At 39.7% G+C, this 21,620-nt stretch overlaps 2 protein-coding genes across 3 annotated transcripts in view; one reads left to right on the forward strand and one right to left on the reverse strand.

Moving 5' to 3' along the window:
* Positions 1 to 21,573, reverse strand: part of LOC140477086 (charged multivesicular body protein 4b-like) — a 39,002-nt gene extending 17,429 nt beyond the window's left edge. The window contains exons 1-2 of one of the 2 annotated variants that reach the window (XM_072570331.1): positions 21,290 to 21,573; positions 3,760 to 3,937 (exon numbers count right to left, since the gene is read on the reverse strand). In XM_072570331.1, coding sequence (XP_072426432.1) covers positions 3,760 to 3,937; positions 21,290 to 21,521 — 410 coding nt within the window. In that variant the 5' untranslated portion in view covers positions 21,522 to 21,573. Of the gene's footprint in view, positions 1 to 3,759; positions 3,938 to 6,444; positions 7,971 to 21,289 lie in introns of those variants that run through there. The other variant, XM_072570330.1, reaches the window with a different exon arrangement.
* snx16 (sorting nexin 16) overlaps positions 1 to 21,620 on the forward strand; it is a 386,689-nt gene that overhangs the window by 69,389 nt on the left and 295,680 nt on the right. The window lies entirely within an intron of this gene.

Genomic DNA, 21,620 nt, shown 5'->3' on the forward strand with positions numbered 1-21,620 from the left:
ATTGATGGAGATGGCGAGGTTCAGGAAGGGGAGGGAGGTGTCAAAGATGGTCCAGGTAAATTTAAGGTCGGGGTGAAATGTGTTGGTGAAGTTGATGAACTGCTCGACTACCTCACGGGAGCACGAGGTGGCAGCGATGCAGTCATCAATGTCATGGAGGAAGAGGTGAGGAGTGTCTTCAGGATGATGTAAGTGAAGGCCTTTCCTCCTATGGACAGAAGTGAAATACTGCTGTAACTGCCACACTCTGATTTGATGCCTTTGTATTTTTAGACACCAAGAATCATAGCATCACAAAAATAACTTGGCACCTTCTTTTCCATTCGAAATGCACAAGGGGATATCATGGAAGACCTTGGGTGAGGGCCTATCACTTGAAAAGATTCTAATGGGATTTTTATCTTGCTTTGAAGCTTTACCCAAGTTTATGTATTAAATGGCTTTTCTGACATCATTAACAGAAGCAGGCAAGTCAAGCTCATCAAGGACTGATCACTGAGGGCTGCGATGTTGACAATGGTCAGTCTTTTCAGCAAACTGAACTATCCTGCCCATGTTTCTTATTTATGCCTGATCTTTAATCAAGGATGACCCATCAGCCAAGAGCAGTGCACAGCCTGTCCTGGAGGATCCATATACATTTAACTTGTTGACTTGTGCAAGGGTAGATATTTCTTTAGCTTTCCTCACACCATCTTGTATCACACAGATCTCTCTGAACATTGTCCTTCAGGTCACAACTTGGATCTTTTGAAAATAGAGGTTGGATCATTTGCCATTCATAAATAGTTTAATTATATGCAAGATTTAAGAGATGTTTTTGTCATTTTCATCAAACTAATCCTGGCGCACTTGTCCAGGAACAATCTTTGCTATCTCAATGACAATATCTTTAGATTTGTTCCACTTCTCCACATAGTCTCATTAATCTGTGAACCAACAAACATTCTGCACCTTACATTGCATGGAGGATTTGTACATCCTGAAGATCCATCTAACACAATGAGGTTGATCATGTGCTGCTGTTTGGGATGCATCCAAGAAGTCTTGCACTTATCAGCCTATTTGAGCAATGTGTTGATAATGCAAAGGTTGCACTCACCACATTTGTTCAAGACTAACTTTAGATTAGATTAGATTAGATTACTTACAGTGTGGAAACAGGCCCTTCGGCCCAACAAGTCCACACCGCCCCGCCGAAGCGCAACCCACCCATACCCCTACATCTACCCCTTACCTACACTATGGGCAATTTAGGATAGCCAATTCACCTGACCTGCACATCTTTGGACTGTGGGAGGAAACCGCAGCACCCGGAGGAAACCCACGCAGACACGGGGAGAATGTGCAAACTCCACACAGTCAGTCGCCTGAGGCGGGAATTGAACCCGGGTCTCTGGCGCTGTGAGGCAGCAGTGCTAACCACTGTGCCACTGTGCCGCCCACATTTCTGGGCATTTCTGTTAAGTTTTACAACTCCACATTTACCTAGAACTCACCTCCTGCTTTCTCCACATGGCCACTGAAGTATCCCACGATCATGATTTATTATTGACACAAGGACTTAATAAAGTAATCCAGATCCTTATAGAATTGTTCTTTTGTGTCCTCAGGGCTATTGAGAGTTCATACATAGGCACTGATGACGGTGTTACCTGACACATTTGGTACGTAGACAGTGATTGTTGCATGACATATTTGGATCAAAGGATAGCACAACTTCATAAAGCATTGTTGATCCTAAATGATTTGGAAGTGCCGGTGTTGGACTGGGGTGCACAATGTTAAAAAAAATCACACAACACCAGGGTTTGAACAGGTTTATTTGGAACCACTAGCTTTCGGAGTGCTGTTCCAAATAAACCTGTTGGACTATATCCTGGTGTTGTGTGATTTCTAATTTTTATCCTAAAAAGTTTGCCTTGGCAAAAAAAGTTTCCAGGTTTCCATCCAAAATGGAAAAAATGATCTCTGTTCAAAACTAAGATCCCTGTACAAAACTAGGTTCCCCTCAACATATCTGGCAGCAAGAAAATTAGGTTTACAGAACTGAAAGTAGTCCTTAAAGGAAGGTTAGCATCTAAAAGTTAAGTTTGTGAAAGGTACTTACCTGAATGTAGAGATGAAAGAAACACACCTGTACTAAAATCATGTCCATGACCACTCCACATATCACTTGCCCAAAATCTCAACTAGCAACACATTCCAGTTCATTCATCCTCCTTTCCCAATGGCATCATGACAATCAATTCAACATTAAAAAACCCTTCAAAAATGAAACAACTGGCAATGCAAGCAGGTGCCCATAACTCACTAGTCTAATGTAGGTTTAAGGTTGATTAAAGCTTAATCCTTGGCCTTCAACATTCACAGTTAACAAGCGGTTTCAATGCCATGGCACTCATCAACTACATTGTGATATAACATTTGTTTGAAACAATGAAGTATTCGAAAGGAATTATCAACCCTAAGGTGATTTGTAGCAAGACTATCCTCAATGTGTTACTTGATTATAAATTCAGGATTTAAGTACATCCACACAGTAATTCACACATGGTACCAAGAATAAATTGAAAATAATGTGGAATCAAAATATCAAACATAATAAACCAGATTTTGCTGGTATGGATTATCCAGTGGTGAACCCTGTTAGTTAGATGAGGTATTTCTAAATCTTAAAATTCTTTAATCACAAAATCACTGGATCTGCAAGCTGATAATATCATAGCAAAGGAATCCTGCTTACCAACAAGATAAACAATATATCTTATTAACTAATGTGATTAAAGAATGCAGAGTTAATCTGTAAAGGGGGCTAAATTTCACTGTCAAATTAGTTATATAAGTGAAATAAAAAGAAAAACTGGATTGAGGGGCATTGGGAAAGATACAAAAACAGTTAAAATTAGACATTTTAAACCAACTAAAACAATTCAGAGATACAAGCAAAGTACTGCGGAGCTGGAGAAAATACAAACACAGTGCTAGAGAAACTCAGCAGGGCTGGCAACACCAGAGAAACAAAGTTAATTTTTGAATCCGCTGTAACTCTTCTTTGGAAGTAAACTTTAAACTTGAAACATTAATTTTGTTTATGATTCCATAAATGCTACCAGATCTACTTAGTTTCTCTAGCAATTTTTTAAAAATCAATTCACAATTATGAAAGAATGAGGCTCCACTCTACTCCCTAACCAAAACGTTGATTGGCAAATTAACATGCAAGTGACTTACAGCAAATCACAATACAATAGAATCAGAGAATCATAGAGTCCCTCCAGTGTGGAAACAGGCCCATCAGCCCAACAAGTCCACACCAACTGGACTCTGAAGAGTAACCCACCCAGAACCATTCCCCTACTTTATTGTCCTATATTTATCCTTGATTAATGCACCAAACCTACACATCCCTGAACACTATGGGAAATTTATCATAGCCAATTCACTTAACCCTACACATCTTTGGATTGTGGGCAGAAACCCATGCAGACACAGGCAGAATGTGCAAACTCCACACAGACAGTCGCCCAAGGGTGGAATTGAACCCAGGTCCCTGGTGCTGTGAGGCAGCAGTGCTAACCAATGAGCCACTGTGCCATCCCCAATTCTCGGCTTATTTCTTCTTCACAACATTGCTGGCCTATTGCACATTGATAATGGTGTGCATGCTTCAAAACTTAATTTTCTGAAAAATCCAGTGCAATGACTATTGATTTGGAAATAAATTTCCCAGTACCTGATAAAAAATAAAACACTTACATGTTCTCATGAACAGCTTTGATGGCCTTTGCAGCATAGCCCATAGATTTCAAAACTTCTGTATTTGTGTTTGCATTTTCTAATGCTTCTCGCTGGAATTCAATTGTAGAGAGTGTACCATCAATCTGTGCTAACTGCTTTTCAAGGCGCTTCTTTCGTTTCAGTGCTTGTAGGGCAACTGGGAATAAGAAAAAACAAGAAATGAATATAGTGTAACAAAAAGAGTGCTGCAGAAACTCAGCAAGTCTGGTAGCATCTGTGGAGAGCAAAATATAATTAAAATTTCATGTCCAGTGACCTACATCAGAACTGAAAGTAGCTGGGAAATGGTGGTATTTATGCAGACGACAAGAGTGTGGTTGGAGGGCGGGCAGAGAAGAAAGGGATGAGTTGAGTATGGACAGCGCAGAGACAGAAAAGAAAAGAGAAGGAGACCGGAAGCCTGGAGAGAAGTAAATGCTGAATGGACGGTAACAGGATTTGAGAATAGGGGGAACTGACTGAGGGATATAAAGTGTTAAAGGGGATTGATAAAGTGAATGTTGAACAGATGATCCCCCTTGTGGGGCAGTCTCAAACAACAAGTCACAGATATTGAGTGAGAGGAGGTAGATTCAAAACTGAAATGAGAGGAAACTACTCTCAGAGGGTTGTGAATCTGTGGAACTCACTGCCCCGGAGTGCAGTGGAGGCAGAATCAAACAACAGTTATAAAAGCATTCTCTGATCCACAGTCCAAATATAAAATAGCTACTAATTAAATTAGAAGGAATTAATACACCTAATTTACATGACAGAATGTAAACTTACCTACTGGTAAGTTATATCTTGCAGAGTGGGCCTCAAAAATCCTTATACTGAAGTAGGTCTTTTGTTTTAAATGATAATCACGTGGCATGCATAGTCAGAAAGAAAGACACAAGCAGACACAGTCATGGGGAGGAGTTGGAGATTTATACTAATCCTTGAAATATGGGCAATATCACAACCAAGGTTTTTTTTTGAAGTAAGAAGCCACTATACTTTGTGTTAGTATGTCTTTCTAAGAGGGCATATTATGGACAGTAATATATAATTATGAAAGATTAACGAGTTTTGAGAAGATCTGTAGCTCAGGCTGAGTTTCTGGATGTAAGTTTGCTCACTGAGCTGGAAGGTACATTTTCAGACGTTTCATCACCCTACTAGGTAACATCAGTGAGCCTCCGGTGAAGCACTGGTATTAGTGACCTGCTTTCTATTTATGTGTTTAGGTTTCCTTGGATTGGTGATGTCATTTCCTGCTCTTTTTCTCAGAGGGTGGTAAATGGGATCCAAGTTGATGTGATTGTTGATAGAGTTCCTGTTGGAATGCCATGCTTCTAGGAATTCTCGTGCGTGTCTCTGTTCGGGTTGTTCACGCGTGAGAATTCCTAGAAGCTTGGCATTCCAACAGGAACTCTATCAACAAACACATTGACTTGGGCCCCATTTACCACCCTCTGAGAAAAAGCAGGAACTGACATCACCACAGGAAATGACATTCCCAACCCAAGGAAACCTAAATAGAAAGCAGGTCACGAACACCTCCACTTCACTCGAGGCTCACTGATTATGCTATCTAGTATGGTGACAAAACATCTGAAAATGAACTTTCCAGCTCAGCGAGCAAACTTACATCCAGAATGATGAATGGTTGAATTTTAAAATAGTGGTACATGGGATTGGTTAATTTGTGAAGCTTTTTCTTTTAAAAATAGTAAAGGCCAGTCTACCCTTCCTGAACAGAGACCAGCATATATGTCAGAGTAGAGATCCCTTACAGTTTAATAGAAAATTGTTCTTACTCTGTTGGTATATGGCAGGGAGTGTAAACATTGAAGGCTATAAGTTTCTTTTGATTTAAAATAATCAAAATCAATGTTATCTCAGCAAACAGAGTGAAAGTGGTCAGGCGAATCAGAGAAGACATAACTGGAGTTTGAAGCAAATAGTATAGCTGTCTTGGAAAGAAGTATAGGACAGTTCAGAGAAAGCACAGTTACCACATTTGAAAAGTTTAGCTTGTTAAACTTTGAAACCATGAATGTTCGGTTAGAAATCAGCAGGTTATTATAAAACAAAGACAAAGTTCTCAGTTCTGTGAGTATTCGTGTAACAAGGTTCTATAGTTCACAGGAAAGGTCTGGAGAGAATCAGGTAAGTCAAACTTAAAGATTTGGAACAGAAAGTTAACTTCTTTGGATGACTCTCTTAATGGAGTACCAAAACGTGTGATTAGATTTTGCTTTGCTCTATATTGCAAGACACTGTCTCCTACACTTAGGTAGCTTTGTACACTTTTCTTTCTTTTGTGCAGAAAATTTCAATTGTTAGTTAAAACTTTGCAGCCGTCTGTGATTATTGCAGTTAAAAACCATCACACTAACAAATAATTTTCAAAAATCTCAAAACCAGATTTAATTCTGCAATCTGATTTGACCAGTAGTGCCATCAGCTGGCATCATAAAATACACGTTTATACAGAAATACATGCATGTTTATAACAATTTTAAAATTTATGTCTATAAAACAATAAATTCAAAAGAAAACTTACAGTTAACCTTTTCTGATGTGGATAACCTTCCAACTATCAGTTGAGAGTAAAACAAAAAAAATCAGTGACAATTTTTATTCTTTTATTTTGTAATCAAAGTTTTCCAATACCTTTCTTCTCCTGCGAACACAATTTACTTGTGACTGAATAGCAAAAGGTTACTCCATATCCTAGACCACTTTGCCCACTTGGGTGTCTCGCTGCTTTGCACACGGCCACAGATCTTGATTCCTTACGTACACATTTACTCATTCCAGATGCAGCCACTGACAAAAATATATGCTTGTAGCAAAGCAAAAAATCAAGCCCTGATGCAAAACAGAAGCGTCCAATAGAAATTGGAACAGGGCATTGAGGACTACAGAATCTCAAATAGTTGTTCATCTCCAGGGAAAAGGAAACTCAACCTAAAAATAAAAACACCAAAGCAGCAAAGGAAACAAATTTACATATGTGATGCAAAGATAAACATTTCTTCTGGGGTAAAAGAAATTACTAACGTACATTTTAATGAAGGCTTTGTTCCTAAAATAAATGATGGTCAAATGATTCCACAATCTACAGCCATATCCAGCCTATTCTGATGCAAATTACAGGATCCTTGTTAGTACTTATAAAAGTGGATTCTAATGAAGCGTTTCGTGTACACATCAAAATCAAGGTGTAGTGTAGGTTTACTAGAACAATTTGAGCATTAGGAAACAATATTGACAAACATTAGGAAATAATTTTGAATATTCTGATAATCCAATCAATGCAGTACAGTAATGATACAATAGCTAATTTAATTGCAGACATATTAATTACATACTAACAACACAGTGACATACTAATTACTTCAGAAATCCTTTTCTCTAAAATTGGTAGCTTGTCACATGTAGTTATTACTTGGCTAATTTCAGAACACTGTGCCAGATACCTTTATGCAGAATCATTAGGAATTTTGCTACAGTTGCAACATGGTAAATTATTACCCATCAATCCAGAAAAATAAGTTTGTAACTTAAAGGTTTAAAACTAAAACCTCCTAACTTCTGTGGAGGTACTAAAAGAACAAGGAACTGGGCATCAGTATATCTGTTCTGAGCCTCTAGCACAACAACAACAATATTAAATAACAAAACAATGCTGGAGATCTCAGTGGATCAGCTAGCATCCATAGAGAAAGCAAGCTAACATTTCAAGTCTAGATGACTCTTCAAAGCTCTCCATGGATGCTGCCTGACCTGCTGTGATCTCCAGCATTTTTTTGTTTCAGTACAGATTCCAGCATGTGCAGTAATTTGCTCCAATGTCAAATATCATCTGCAAAAGCAGTACCTCTTAGAATGCCTGGCGTATGGTTGATGAATGATTTAGGAAGACAGAGAAAAATGTTTTGAATGTTGTCAAAAATATATACGGCTTTAATGATTCATAATGAGTTATTTCAATAACTTTTGTTTATATTTGACATCACATTCAAATGTTACCCATCATTTCTAAAAAAAAATCTTTAAAATATTATAGCATCAGATTCTGTATAAGCAAAATGCTGACTTGTTACTCTGCAGTAAATTCATATTTAGGGACAGAAAGGAAGCTTCTAGGAAAGAGAAAAGAATAGTCCCAGAAATTAAACCATTTGTCAAATGTGACTTACAGGTGCCAAGATGATCTAACAGAAAGGAGGATTACAGGTTTACGTAGCATTTTATCACAGAGCAGGCCAAAGAAGACAAAAGATTTGAAGATGTTCTTTCTGCAAGTATGAAGGAAGTGAAATAACTTGAAGTGATCTGTCAAGAGAAACACAGGTACCCAATTAAGACATGCAAAATAAAATCAGGAAATTCATGCATTAAAATAAAAACATCTAAGTGCACACTTTTAACAATGAACAAATTAATTTATAAAATCTAGTTTATTAACAAATAACTATTAACCCTGGACACGTAGGGGTGGGTGTGTGTGTGTGAGAGAGAAAGTCTTTCCAAATTAGAATATTCCTCAATGTACAACATTAACTCTCCAAGTATATAGCATTACACAACAGGCTTGCTTTCTGGAATGTAATTAGTACAAATTTTATACTTTCATAATGTGGAGGAAAATGTACTCAGTATATCCGAAACAAAAAATACGATTCAAACGGAAGAATTAAAATAATATAGTGTATAATTTTGTTTCGTCTCATTTCAATCTTACTATTGGTTTTTAATAATTTTTATTGATAAAAAAGTACTGTACTTAACGTTAAAGCAATGCTACTGATCCTGAGATCCACTCTTAAAATATGCTAAGCAGGCTCCATATTTTAATATTATCAGACAACTGAAGAAATTTCAACCTACCATAATTACCACACCCATTCCAAGTTCACTCCTTTCTACAACTATACTCGCTTACCTGTAAAATACTAAATGTGATAGCTGTTCTACAAGGGTTCTCATTGAAGGTCTGATTTTCCAGGACTCCACAAGATGGTCTCAAATTAAGTTTTTATTGACACCATTGATCTGGCCACAAAAAGATTTGCTTTTAACAACTGATCAGCAGCCCTCCCATCAGTAACATTCCAAAGATGCAGCACTCAAAGTGCTTTCAGTGATTTTTGGACATCACAGGCAATGAATTTAATTGATTAAAGACTGTCATTTGTGGTCATGATTTAGAGATGCCAGTGTTGGACTGGGGTGTACAAAGTTAAAAATCACACAATACCAGGTTAGAGTCCAACAGGGTTAATTGGAAGCACACTAGTTTTTGGAGCGACGCTCCTTCATCAGGTGACTGTGGAGGGCTCGATCGTAACACAGAATTTATAGCAAAAATTTGCAGTGTAATGTAACTGGAAGAATTGATTGTCTGTTAAGCCTTTCATCTGTTAGAATACAGTGACAGTTTCTTTCATGTGTAAATCACAAAACCCTTTTTTTAAAAAGTTGCATTCTCGGGTTAGCTGTTAACAATGGTGATAGCTAGTCAATATGTTGAAGGTGTTAGCCCCCTGTGTTCTCTGTCTATGACCTGATGTTTAGATTGATTCCAATCTAAAAAGTGAGATAACAGAGTTTTACATAAATTCATGCAGTTTTTGAGCTCAGAGTTCTACATGAATGTATGTGGGTTTTAAGCAAAGTGCAATGTAACTCTGCAAGTACAAAAAAATTCACCACACAAAATATGTGTGTGCATGTGGGTCTTTGTCTGTCTGTGTGTGTGTCTGTCTGGGGTGGGGGTTGTGAGTGTGAGAAAGTGTGTGTGTGTGTGTGTGTGGTGTGTGTGTAGAAAGAGTGTCTTAAGTCTGTGAGGGGGTGCATGTGTGGGAGTGTGTGTGTGTCTATAAGGGTGTGTGGGAGTGTCTGTGTGCGCATCTGTGTGTACCTGTGTCCATGTGTATGTGAGAGTATGTGTGTGTGTGTAGTGCAATGTTTGTAGCAAACTGCCGGTTCCATACAACCCTGTCATGATGGACGCTGCAAGACGTGTCAGATTGTGGACATAGATACCGCTATTACGCGTGGGAACACCTCCCACCTTGTACATGGCAGGTACTCATGTGACTCAGCCAACATTGTCTATCTTATACGTTGCAGGCAAGGATGCCCAGAGGCATGGCACACTGGGGAAACCGAGCAAAGGCTACGACAAATGGATGAATGGGCACCACACAACAAACAGGAGGGTTCCCTCCCAGTTGGGGAACACTTCAGTGGTCCAGGACATTCGGCCTCGGACCTTCGGGTGACCATCCTCAAGGTAGACTTCGGGACAGGCAGCAGAGGAAAGTGGCCAAGCAGAGGCTGATAGCTAAGTTCGGTACCCATAGGGAGGGCCTCAACCGGGACCTTGGGTTCATGTCACATTACAGGTGATCACCATTGCACCACACACACACACACACACACAGACTTAAGACACTCTGCACTACACACACAAACACACACTTTCTCACACTCTCAACCCCCACCCCAGACAGACACAGACCCACATGCACACATATATTTTGTGTGGTGAATTTTTTGTACTTGCAGAGTTACATTGCACTTTGCTCAAAACCCACATACATTCATGTAGAACTCTGAGCTCAAAAACTGCATGAATTTATGTAAAACTCTGTTATCTCACCTTTTAGATTGGAATCAATCTAAACATCAGATCATAGACAGAGAACACAGGGGGCTAACACCTTCAACATATTGTCTAGCTATCATCATTGTTAACAGCTAACCCGAGAATGCAAAAAAAAGGGTTTAAAAACCCTTTTAAAAAAAGGGTTTTGTGATTTACACATGAAAAAAGTGAAACTATCACTGTATTCTAACAGATGAAAGGCTTAACAGACAATCAATTCTTCAATGTATAATTTCAGTTACATCACACTGCAAATTTTTGCTATAAATTCTGTGTTACGATCGAGCCCTCCACAATCACCTGATGAAGGAGCATCACTCCGAAAGCTAGTGTGCTTCCAATTAAACCTGTTGGACTATAACTTGGTGTTGTGTGATTTTTAATGTCATTTGTGGTGGTAGGCACCTCAGGAGGAGTGACAAATAGATCACTGAGCACTCTGGCTGACAGTTGCAAATCATTCAGATTTGTCTTCGCACTTTCATGTTGAGCTGTTCCAACATTGAGGATGGGTGTTAGTGGCGCCAATTCCTCTTCCTTCTTGAGTTACTTGTTCATTTTGGGCTGTTCACAGGACTAGAATGTCAGCTACTCATTCACCAAATCAAATCTGTGGAGTTCCTGAATCAGGCGCTAAGAATACTCTAAATACCTCATTTAGATACAATCTGAAATCCTGAGTGTACCACAAGCAGGATTGCTGCAATCAGCCAAATGAAAAAGGATACTTCTCCCTTCTAAAGCAAGTGGGCATCAAGGGCAAATATCAGAAAATCCTGAGCCTTTTGCATTTACCCATAAGATCATAAGATATAGGAGCATAATTAGGCCATTTGGCCCATTTAGTCTGTTCCACCATTCAATCATAGTTGATGTGTTTCTCAGCCCCATTCTCTCACCTCCTCTCCATCGTAACCCTTGATCCCCCTTACTAATCAAGAAATTATCTATCTCTGCCCTAAAAATACTCAATTACTTTGCCTCCACAGCCTTCTAAGGCAAATTCACCACCCAGCTGAAAAATTTCCTCTTCAACCCAGTTCTAAAGGGTCATCCCTTCACTTCAAGGCTGTGCCCTCAGTTCCTGGTGTCTCATACTAGTATAAACATCCAAGGCTCTCAGTTTTCTATAAGTTTCAATGAGGCCTCCGCTCTAATACTTCGAAACTCTATTGAGTACAGATCCGGAGTCCTCATATGACAAGCTCTTAATTCCTGGGATGACTCTTGTGAACCTCCTCTGCATCCCCTTCAAGGCTAGCACTTTCTTCCTTGGAAACAGGGCCCCAAAACTGTACACAATGTTCCAAATGTGGGTTGACTAGAGCCTTAAACAGCCTCAGCAGTACATCCCTCCTCTTCTACTCCAGCCCCCTCAAAATGAATGATAACATTAAATTTGCCTTCCAAACTGCCATGTGAACCTGCACATGAACGCGAGGAGAATCCTTTTGTGCTTCAGATTTCTGAAGTCATTCACTTTAAGAAAATAGTCTGTGTGTCTATTATTCCTACCATAGTACATAAACTCTTACTTTCCCACACTGTGTTCCAATTGCTAGTTCTTTGCCCACTCTCCTAGCCTGTCACTGAATGATTTGGCCTCTACAGATTTCTGCAGGTGATGTTACAACCAAAAGGACCTGTAGAATTTTCTTGAACAATGGTTTGAAAAATCCTTAGAAATGACATTTCATGCTTAAAAGTTATTTTTTGTAGAAAACAGAATCTGGCATCTTACCAAGAACATTTAAAATCTTTAAAACTCGTTTCGATGCATTTCCCACAACGGAAGCTGATTAGATGGCTACTATTAATTGTCACTATTTGAATATGGAACAATTGTATCCATAAAGCTTATCCATATGACTTATTATACACTTAACTCTAAGATAACTACGATGGGCAAACAACCCAAGAAAGGAAAATAAAGAAAAATACAAGTGGTAAAGTGGTCCACAGCATTTTTAACTATCAAATCACTCTGGACGCAAGGTCTTGAAAAATAGGTGTCCTCATCTAGCATGGAAAAACACATAAGCATTCATACACTTTCAAGTGCATCTAAAGTACTCATTTATGTCTATAAGAATAGATAAAATGAGGATTTTCATTAGAAGAGCATTGAAGATTAGTTATACATTTTGGTTGTTCAGGCTTTGATATTTCAAATGCAAATATTTTGTTCTAACTTCGCAATTCCAAAATAAGAAACTTCATGTGGTCACATGCATCATTGCTAACTGATACATTAGCAAAAATTAGTAAACTGTAACAACATGCTGTAGAAATTAATGTATTTATTTAGCAGAATAAGCACAATAAAAAAACATCCTAAGGCATTTCCTTGTAAATGTTATCAAGCAGTATTCACACCAAGCCACAAAAAAATAGAAATGAAGAAAGGTCTTAAAACAGTGTTAGATGTGACTCAGGTCTTAGTACTCTTGCCTTAGAGTCAGAAGGTTATGGGATCAACTCCAAATGCAGACAAATACAAAATTAAGGATGATCCTTTAGTGCAGTAGTAAAGAAGTGTTGCCTTTTCAATTGGATGTCAAACCAAGTTCCTTACTGCACTAAAAGACCTCATTGCATGATAAGAAAGAAGATCAGGAAGGTGTATTGGTGAATATCTATTCCTCAATCAATGTCCAAAAATCAGATTTGTTCCTCACTACACTTCTATATCAAGTAAGTGTTTGCAAAACACTATGAAATGTTCTAAGGATTTTTGACTGAATAATTTCATGCAATTCATTGGACACCCAAATTTCACCAGCAAATCTCAACATACAAATTTGACAAAATAATTGATGGCAATTAATTGTTATTTATATAAATACGAACATTGTATTTTCAAATAGAGGCTGTTGACTTTGGCTTGTTTCCTATCATGGTGGCACTTTTTTTCAGCAAGGGGTTTTTAGAAGTTCTGACAGGATTAGGGCTTGCTCAATGTCATGTCATATTGATAGGTGGAATTTAAATTTAATTAATGAAATCTGCAACTTAAAAATTAGGTTTAGTAATGGAACTGTCATAGATTGTTTTAAAAGGTTATCATGACAAACTCCTACAGGTGTCCTGGAGATGATATGACTGTCCTCCAATTACTACTATCTTCCTTTGTACTAAATAAGGCTCCAATGAGCAGAGATTTTCCCTTATTCCTACTGACTCTGGTTTTGCTGGAGTACCTCATATCATACATGGTGAAACACAGCCTTGATGGCAAATGCAGTCACTTTTATTTGACCTTGTTGGCCACTTCACTCACGACCCTCTTACAGCCTTGGTTCAAAATGAACAAAAGTGCTGAATTATTTGACCTTCATTTTGAACAAAATGGCCAATGAGCATCAATAAGCAGGCTATTGCTAAGAAACCGCTGTTTGATAGCACTGTTGATAACAACTGCTATCACTTTTATGGTGATCAGGAGTAGACTGTTAAGGCAGTAATTGGCCAGGTTGGACTTGTCCTGCTTCTCATGTATTGTTGTTCCAATTTTCCACATTGAGGAGTGGCTGACAATATTGTAGGTGTACTGGAAAAGCACCAGACATTCTGAAGCACATAACCCCAGTACAATTGCATGAACACTGTCAGGACCAACAGTCTTTGCAATGTCCAGTGCCTATGGTGGTTTCTTGATAACATAAGGAAACTCAAATTGGTTGAAGACTTATCTGCATTACTGGGCTCCTGAGCCAAAAGGACATTGCGGAGCCGCGGGCAGAGATTTTTGTAGCCACAGGTGAGGTGCCAGAAGACTGAAGAGTGGCAAATGTTGTACCTTTATTTAAGAAAGGCTGCAAGGAGAAGCCTGGGAACTACAGACCGGTGAATCTGACGTTAGTGGTGGGTAATATGTTGGATGGGATTCTGGTGGTGTTCTGACTGGTAGAATTTACATGCATTTGGAAAGGCAAGGATTGATCAGCAATAGCCAGCATAGCATTGTGTGTGGGAAATAGTGTCTCACAAACTTGATTGAGTTTTTTTTTGAGGATATGACCAAGAAGATAGAGGAGGGCAGATCGGTAGACAGACTTTAGTACGGTTTTGGACAAGGTTCTGAGTGGTAGACTTACACAGTCAACGGTAAGGTCTTGTGGAATATTGTCAAACAGAGACCCCTAGGGGTTCAGGTACACCGTTTCTTGAAAGTTGTGTAACAGGTTAACAGGGTGGTAAAGACTTGTCTTTATTGCTCATACCACTGAACATTATAGTTGGGATGTCATGTTGCAATTGTACGGATGTTGGTGAGACCACTTTGGAGTACTGTGTAAAGCTCTATCCTCACCTTGCTATAGTAAGGATATTAAATTGGAGAGTGCAGAGAAGATCTACAGCAGCAGCTGCTTTGAGACAGCGTACAATGGTGCAGACAGACCCGGTGTACATGTAGGATCTCACAGGTACTGCCCTTCTCACTACCAGCCAAGCAATGTCTTGGTGTTTGTTGGAAAGTTCTGGTGATGAAGCATACAAGCCATGAGGTTACACATTATGCTTAAACATAATTCTGCTGCAGCTGAAAGCCTACAACCCTTTATGGATGCCCAACTGAATTGCTAGATCAGTTTAAAGTCTTTCCCATTTCACATCAATGACAATGCCACTTAACAAATTGGAGGATATTCTCAACGCAAAGGTGGCATATCATACCCACAAGGGCTGTGCAGAGGTCACTCTTACCAATACTGTCACAAGTAGAGCCATCTGTTGTAGGCTGATTGGGGAGCATGAGGTTAAATATTTTTCACTCTTGCTGGCTCCTTCACCACCTGCCACAGACGTAGTCCAACAGCAATGTCCTTCATGACTCAATTAGCTCAGTTAGTAGTGGTACGGGTGGGTCACTGTTGGTGATAAACATTGAAGTCATCCTGTTCCTTCAAGTGATATTCAATATGGAGGAATACTGATTTCTCATCCAAGATGGGTTTGATATTGGGAGGGGGGAACTTGGTGACCATGTTTCCTCATTCATGCTTGGCCTGACACCGTCACACTTCATGGGGTCAACAGTCAATATTGAGGTCTCCCAATGCCCTCCCAACTGTCTACCACTGACCTGTCACCTGTTGTGTTTGTCCTTCTATTAGTCAGTAAATACCCAGGGTGACGGTGTTGCTTGGTGTATAGCATGTAAAGTATGATTCACTGAGTTTCCATGTCAGATTGACGTTTGATTGGTCTGTAAAATAGCACTCCCAATTTTGGCACAAGCCCCACGATATTGATGAGGGCACTGCAAGATTGACAGGATGGAGACTGTCAATGTCACATCCACTGCTTCAATACCAGGTGGTTTCTTAATTTTCAAAATTAATTTTCATAACATCTATTATGTGAAATTTTGTCAAAAACCTACTGGAAATTTAAAGACAATATTAACCACGTCATCGTCTACAACTTAAATCACATCAGCCCAGGACAATATGCCAATAACAGATCTATCTCCATGCATTAGCCAATGGTTCTTCAAATGCTAAATTCTCTTCCTCTGGATTCTTGCCTCAGTTTCCTAGCAGCAATATTAGGCTGACTAAATTACAGTTGTCTTGTTTGTCATTCTCCCTTTTTTAAACCAATGTAAGATTTGCAATCCTGTAGCTTGTTTGCAACATCCTATATTACAAGACTGTGGATAGACCCTCAGGTGATTTCCACCCTTCTTTAAGCAGGTATACAGTTATTTTTAAATCACCTTAGGCTGGGCAAAAATTGGTTGCCATATTTGTCTATATAATGTAATGACTATAATGCAAAAATACTTAATTGAAATGCTTTGAGAGTTCGAAGGAAGTGAAAGACAGCTTATAAACAGAAGTTCCTTTTTAACTCCTTCTTAGTATAGTGGAAAATGGGGATAAGCTACATAAAGTGCTGAGGAGGACAATTGTAAGATTAGGATGGATCTGGAAAGGAATCCAACAGTGATCGATAATTCTCATCAGACATTAAGCCCATACACCTCTAAACCCTTCCTAATCATATACCTTTTAATTGCTGCAATTGTATAAGCCTCCACCACTTCCTCTGGCAGCCTATTCCACACATGCACCACCCTCTGCATGAAAAAGGTTGCCCCTTAAGTCTCTTTTATATCTTTCCCCTCTCACCCTAAATCTTTGCCCATTATCTCTGGACTCCCCGACCTAGTCTATTTACCCTATCCATGCCCCACATGATTTTATAAACCTCTATAAGGGTCACCCCTCAGCCTCCAACACTCCAGGGAAAACAGCCCAAGCCTATTCAACCTCTCCCTATAGATCAAATCCTCAAACCCTCGCAACATCCTTGTAAATCTTTTCTGAACCCTTTCAAGTTTCACAACATCCTTCCGATAAGAGGGAGACCAAAATTGCATGCAATATTCCAACAGTGGCCTAATCAATATCCTGTATAGCCGCAACGTGACCTCCTAACTCCTGTCCTCAATATTCTGACCAATAAGGGAAAGCATACCAAATGCCTTCTTCACTATCCTATCTACCTGCTACTCTACTTTCAAAGAGCTATGAACCTGCACTCCAAGGTCTCTGTTCAGCAACACCCCCTAGGACCTTACCATTAAGTGTATTAGTCCTGCTAAGAAAATGCAGCACCTCACATTTGTTTAAATTAAAATCCATCTGCCAGTCCTCAGATCCACTGGCACAAAATGATTTATCTTGTATCCTTAGACAGTGACCCCTGGCTCTGCATTTCCGGCAGCATTAAGAATGCACTTGCTGTATTTAGCTTGTTACAACATTTTTGGATTTCTATGAGATGCCTCCTCATTCTTCTGTCCTCCAGCAAATATAATCCCAACCGATTCAACCTTTCCTTACACATTCAGTTCTGCCATCCCAGGAAGCAGGAGAAAGTGAGGACTGCAGATGCAGTCCTGATGAGTTTCTGCTCGAAACATTGATTCTCCTGCTTTTTTTAAAGATTAGATTCCCTACAGCGTGGAAACAGGTCCTTCGACCCAACACGTCCACACCAACCCTCCAAAGAGTAACCCATGCAGACCCATTTCCCTTTGACTAATGCACCTAGCACTATGGGCAATTTCCCATGGCCAATTCACCTGACATGCACATCTTTGGACTGTGGGAGGAAACCGGAGCACCCGAAGTAAACCCACACAGACACAGGGAGAATGTGCAAACTCCACACAGACAGTTACTCAAGGCTGGAATCGAACCTGGGTCCCTGGCATTGTGAGGCAGCAGTGCTAACCACTGAGCTACCATGCCGCCCGTCAGATGCTGCCTGACTGGCTGTGCTTTTTCAGCACCACACTTTTTGACTCTCATCCCACAAATCAATCTGGTAAACCTTCACTGCATTCTCTTTGAAACAAGAATAATCTTCCTCGAGGAGGAGACCAAAACTAATGTAGTCTCACTTGGGCACTGTATAATAGCAGCAAGGCTTCCTCACCCCTTTTCATGAATCCTCTCACTATGAAGGCCAACATATGTTTTGCCTTCTTGACAGTCTGCTGTACCTGCACATTTACCTTCATTGACTGGTGTACAAACACACCCAGGCCTTGTTGCATATTCCCCTCCTTCAATTTAAAGCCATTCAGTTAATAATCTACTTTCCTATTTTTCCTATCAAAATGGATATCACACTCATCCAAACTATAATGCACCTGCCCTGCAGTTACCAACTCAGTTTGTCTAAATCACATTAAAAGCATCCCTGCCTGCATCCTCCTCACAGCTTACTCACCCACCCAAACACCTTCATAATGATATTGAAATACAAAATTTAGTAAAACTTGTTTTGATTAAGGACAGTTGGGAGAACCTGAACTGCTACATGTAGAAAAAAGTATAAGCTATTTCAAGCAGAACACAGAGCACTACTTTCATTAATAATTCTTTGGTATATTTTGAGATTGAAAGGACTTTCGGTTTAGATCTCTTCAAAATTGAATTGGACACATTGTTCAGAGAATCATTTCGTCAGTTACAATTTTTTTAGAATTGCAGAAAGAGATAACAGATGAATATATGGTCTTTTCGGATACAGGTTCATGGAATAGTGTCAGAAAATTCTAAGTATAAAACTTTATTGAGAGTTGTCAGCTGTCCCTCGACTCAAGGATTACGTGTAATCAGATCGCAGGTTTCTGCCGGGAGTCATTGGGATTTGTTTCCTATTCTTTCCTTCTCTGCCACTACTCTACCTCATTATGGAGATGCTGCAACTCAAAGTATGATTCAATTTGATAGACAAGTTGTCCTCATTTTGAAAGATGGGCAGGAAGCTCCATTATCATTAACGTGAATGCTATTATGTTCAAGGAAAGTTACAGGCTGTCTTTAAAGTGCCTTTGTTACCCCTCCCTGGAATATTGGCCATGTGAAATTTGAGAAACAGTAAACAGTGGCTGACTGCCTTAAGTAAGACCACTATGTACACACCTTTATAACTAACTATTTCATTCTTATAGTTCACTTCTCAGAAAAAGGAGTAATTCAACGGCAATGGACAAGAAGTAATGCAAGATGACTAGGAAACGTAAAGCATGGTCACTATTAACTCATTAATAATTCTCTATTCCGTACTCTTACAGAAAATTAAAAATAACATACATTAACCCAGGAAATGCTTGTCTTTCTTTTACTTTCCATACAGATTTTAGTGTTGCATAATACTTGGAATGTAAAGGCAGGTCTTTCACAATGCAACTTTTAACTCTAACTGTTGCATCACAGTCTTGTGCTCCCAATAATTTAGCCTGAAGTTTCTCGCACAGCAAAGTAACCAAATTGCCCCATAAGACTATTCTACATCAATTCCCCTTTTATGTTCTAGCTTTCTCTTCTCCGTGAACACACACTAATTTTTATTTTTATGGCTATACAATTATCGTGCCATTATTCTTTGCCTCCTGGCGCATTTTATTGCCAGTTTTGTAATACAAATACATTTTATATATACATTTGCCTTTAATGCATGCTTGACATATCATAAGTTTGCTTAGCTCAAATCAATCTTTAGACTGTAGTTCTAGTCAATCCAGACACTGGAATATGCCCAATTGATATGTTGCAACTTCCCAAGCAATCGTTGTGTTCTTGGTTCAATATCCCTGGATTAGAAAACTTGGTATTTCCAGTTGTTTCAATTAGCTATCTGCAGCTAAACTTATGTTTGCATAGGGCTATTTGGCTTTAGGATGAAGGGAGAAATAGTGTTAATCAACAGAGTTTATTCTTGTCATTGTGTCTATTAGAAACAGTATTTACATATCTAGGGTTAAAAAGGGCCCTAACCTTTTCATTATCACTGTTGATGTAGATGGTAGCACAGTGGCAATATCACTGGACTAGTAATCTAGAGCCCCCAGGCTAATGTTCTGGAGATATGATTCAAACCCCATCATGGCAAAATTTGAATTCACTAAAAAGCTGGCTTAATGACAACCATATAACCACTGTCAACTATCATCAACCATTAGTAAATGTACTTAAATGATTTAGAGAAGGAAATCTATCATCCTTATCTCATCTGGCCCACATGTGGTAGCAGATCCACAGCAACATGATCGAGTCTTAAAATGCCCTCGAAGTGATTAAGAATCAAGAATAAATGCTGGCTTAGGCTGAAAAATAAAAAGTGCTTGCTTTTCTTATTTTTTCCTAATGTATATTTTTCTTATCATTGGGTATGTTAAAGGTACAATACAGGTTATTACCAATACTGTCATTCTTTATGAAAGTGCACTGCTAAATACTTTATCATTACATTTTTGACTATACTAATTTTGATGTTCCCTGGCCTTGACATTTCAATCTTGCTGTCAATCGATTTGTCACACTTGTTCAGTGAACAGGATAGTTAACAGTATATTCCCACTTCCTTTGCTCTGTGGGTTATTCTAATTTCTCTCAACTTTTAACCTTGATACTGGTGTTGTCATTTTTTTGCAGCATGAACATGTCAGGGAAAAGAAAAACCTGATATTTGGGAGGTAGGAATAGTTGCAATGTGATCTGACTTGTTGGTATTGAAGCTGTCTCTAACCTAATTTATTATTTGCACTGCTTTGAAGGGATTTCCTAACATTAGACTGTTATTCTGATTTTCCATGCCTGCCCTTTCCTGTCTTTTGTATAAAGGCTTATTTCCTGGAATAACATTGTTAAGCTTTTCACGCAATGTGTTCATGAGTGTAAGGTCGCTGCGTTCCTGCCTCTCCCCCTTGTAGAGTATGCTCTGGAGTGTGGAGTATGTGTGTTGCTGCACCCAGTGTAGTGAATACTCTCGAAGGTGGATTGGTATGTCCCTGCCTCCAGTTCTGTGTATGTTCTGCAGTGTGTCAACTTAACCCCACAGGAGTGTATATATACTCCAAAGTGTGTGGTACATGTGTTTTTTTTCCACCGCTGTGGTATATATTCAGTGTGGGGATGGGTCTTCCCTGTTGTATTCCCATACTCAGGAATGTGGGATGTGTGTTCCTGCCACCCATAACGTCTACATAGAGGAACGTGAGGATACATGTTCCTGCACCCCACATAGTGTACATACAGGAACATGGGGATTATGTGTTCTTACACCCCACAGAGTGTACAAACAGGATCATGGTGAATGTATTCCTACACCCCATATCGTGAATGCTTTGGAATGTAGGTTAGTATGTCCATGCCTTCGGAGATGTACCTAGTCGTAGGTGTTGGGTAGAGGTGTTCATTCCCCGAGTGTGGGGTGGGTGTGTATCCTATCCTAGGCGAGGGGAGCCTAGGTGGTGAGCGAGGGGAATATTCCACCTGGCCTCCCAGGGTTACACCGAGCTGGACGAGCTCCTACCTCTCTTGTTCTTGGTGCCGCTTCTCCGGGCGGTCTCCAACTCTCTCTGGATCCTGTTCTCCAGGAATTCCTGTTTCTTGGTCAACATCTCCTCGGTCTCCCTGAGCCGGTGAAGGGCCTCCTGCGGGCTCGGGCCCTGTTTCCTGGAGTGCGAATGGGATCGGGACGAGCTGGAGCCGGAGCCGGAGCCGGAGCTCGAGCGGCTCTTGGAGAAATTGAAAATCTTGTTCATAACGACAGCCTGGTGCCTCGAGCCCAACACAACAACACAGCTCGAGACCCACTGGGAGGTCACTTCCGGTAGTGCAACAGCCAATCCGCCGAGGGGGTT

The sequence above is a fragment of the Chiloscyllium punctatum genome, chromosome 5 (assembly GCF_047496795.1).
Source record: "Chiloscyllium punctatum isolate Juve2018m chromosome 5, sChiPun1.3, whole genome shotgun sequence".
In the NCBI taxonomy this organism is placed as follows: Eukaryota; Metazoa; Chordata; class Chondrichthyes; order Orectolobiformes; family Hemiscylliidae; genus Chiloscyllium; species Chiloscyllium punctatum.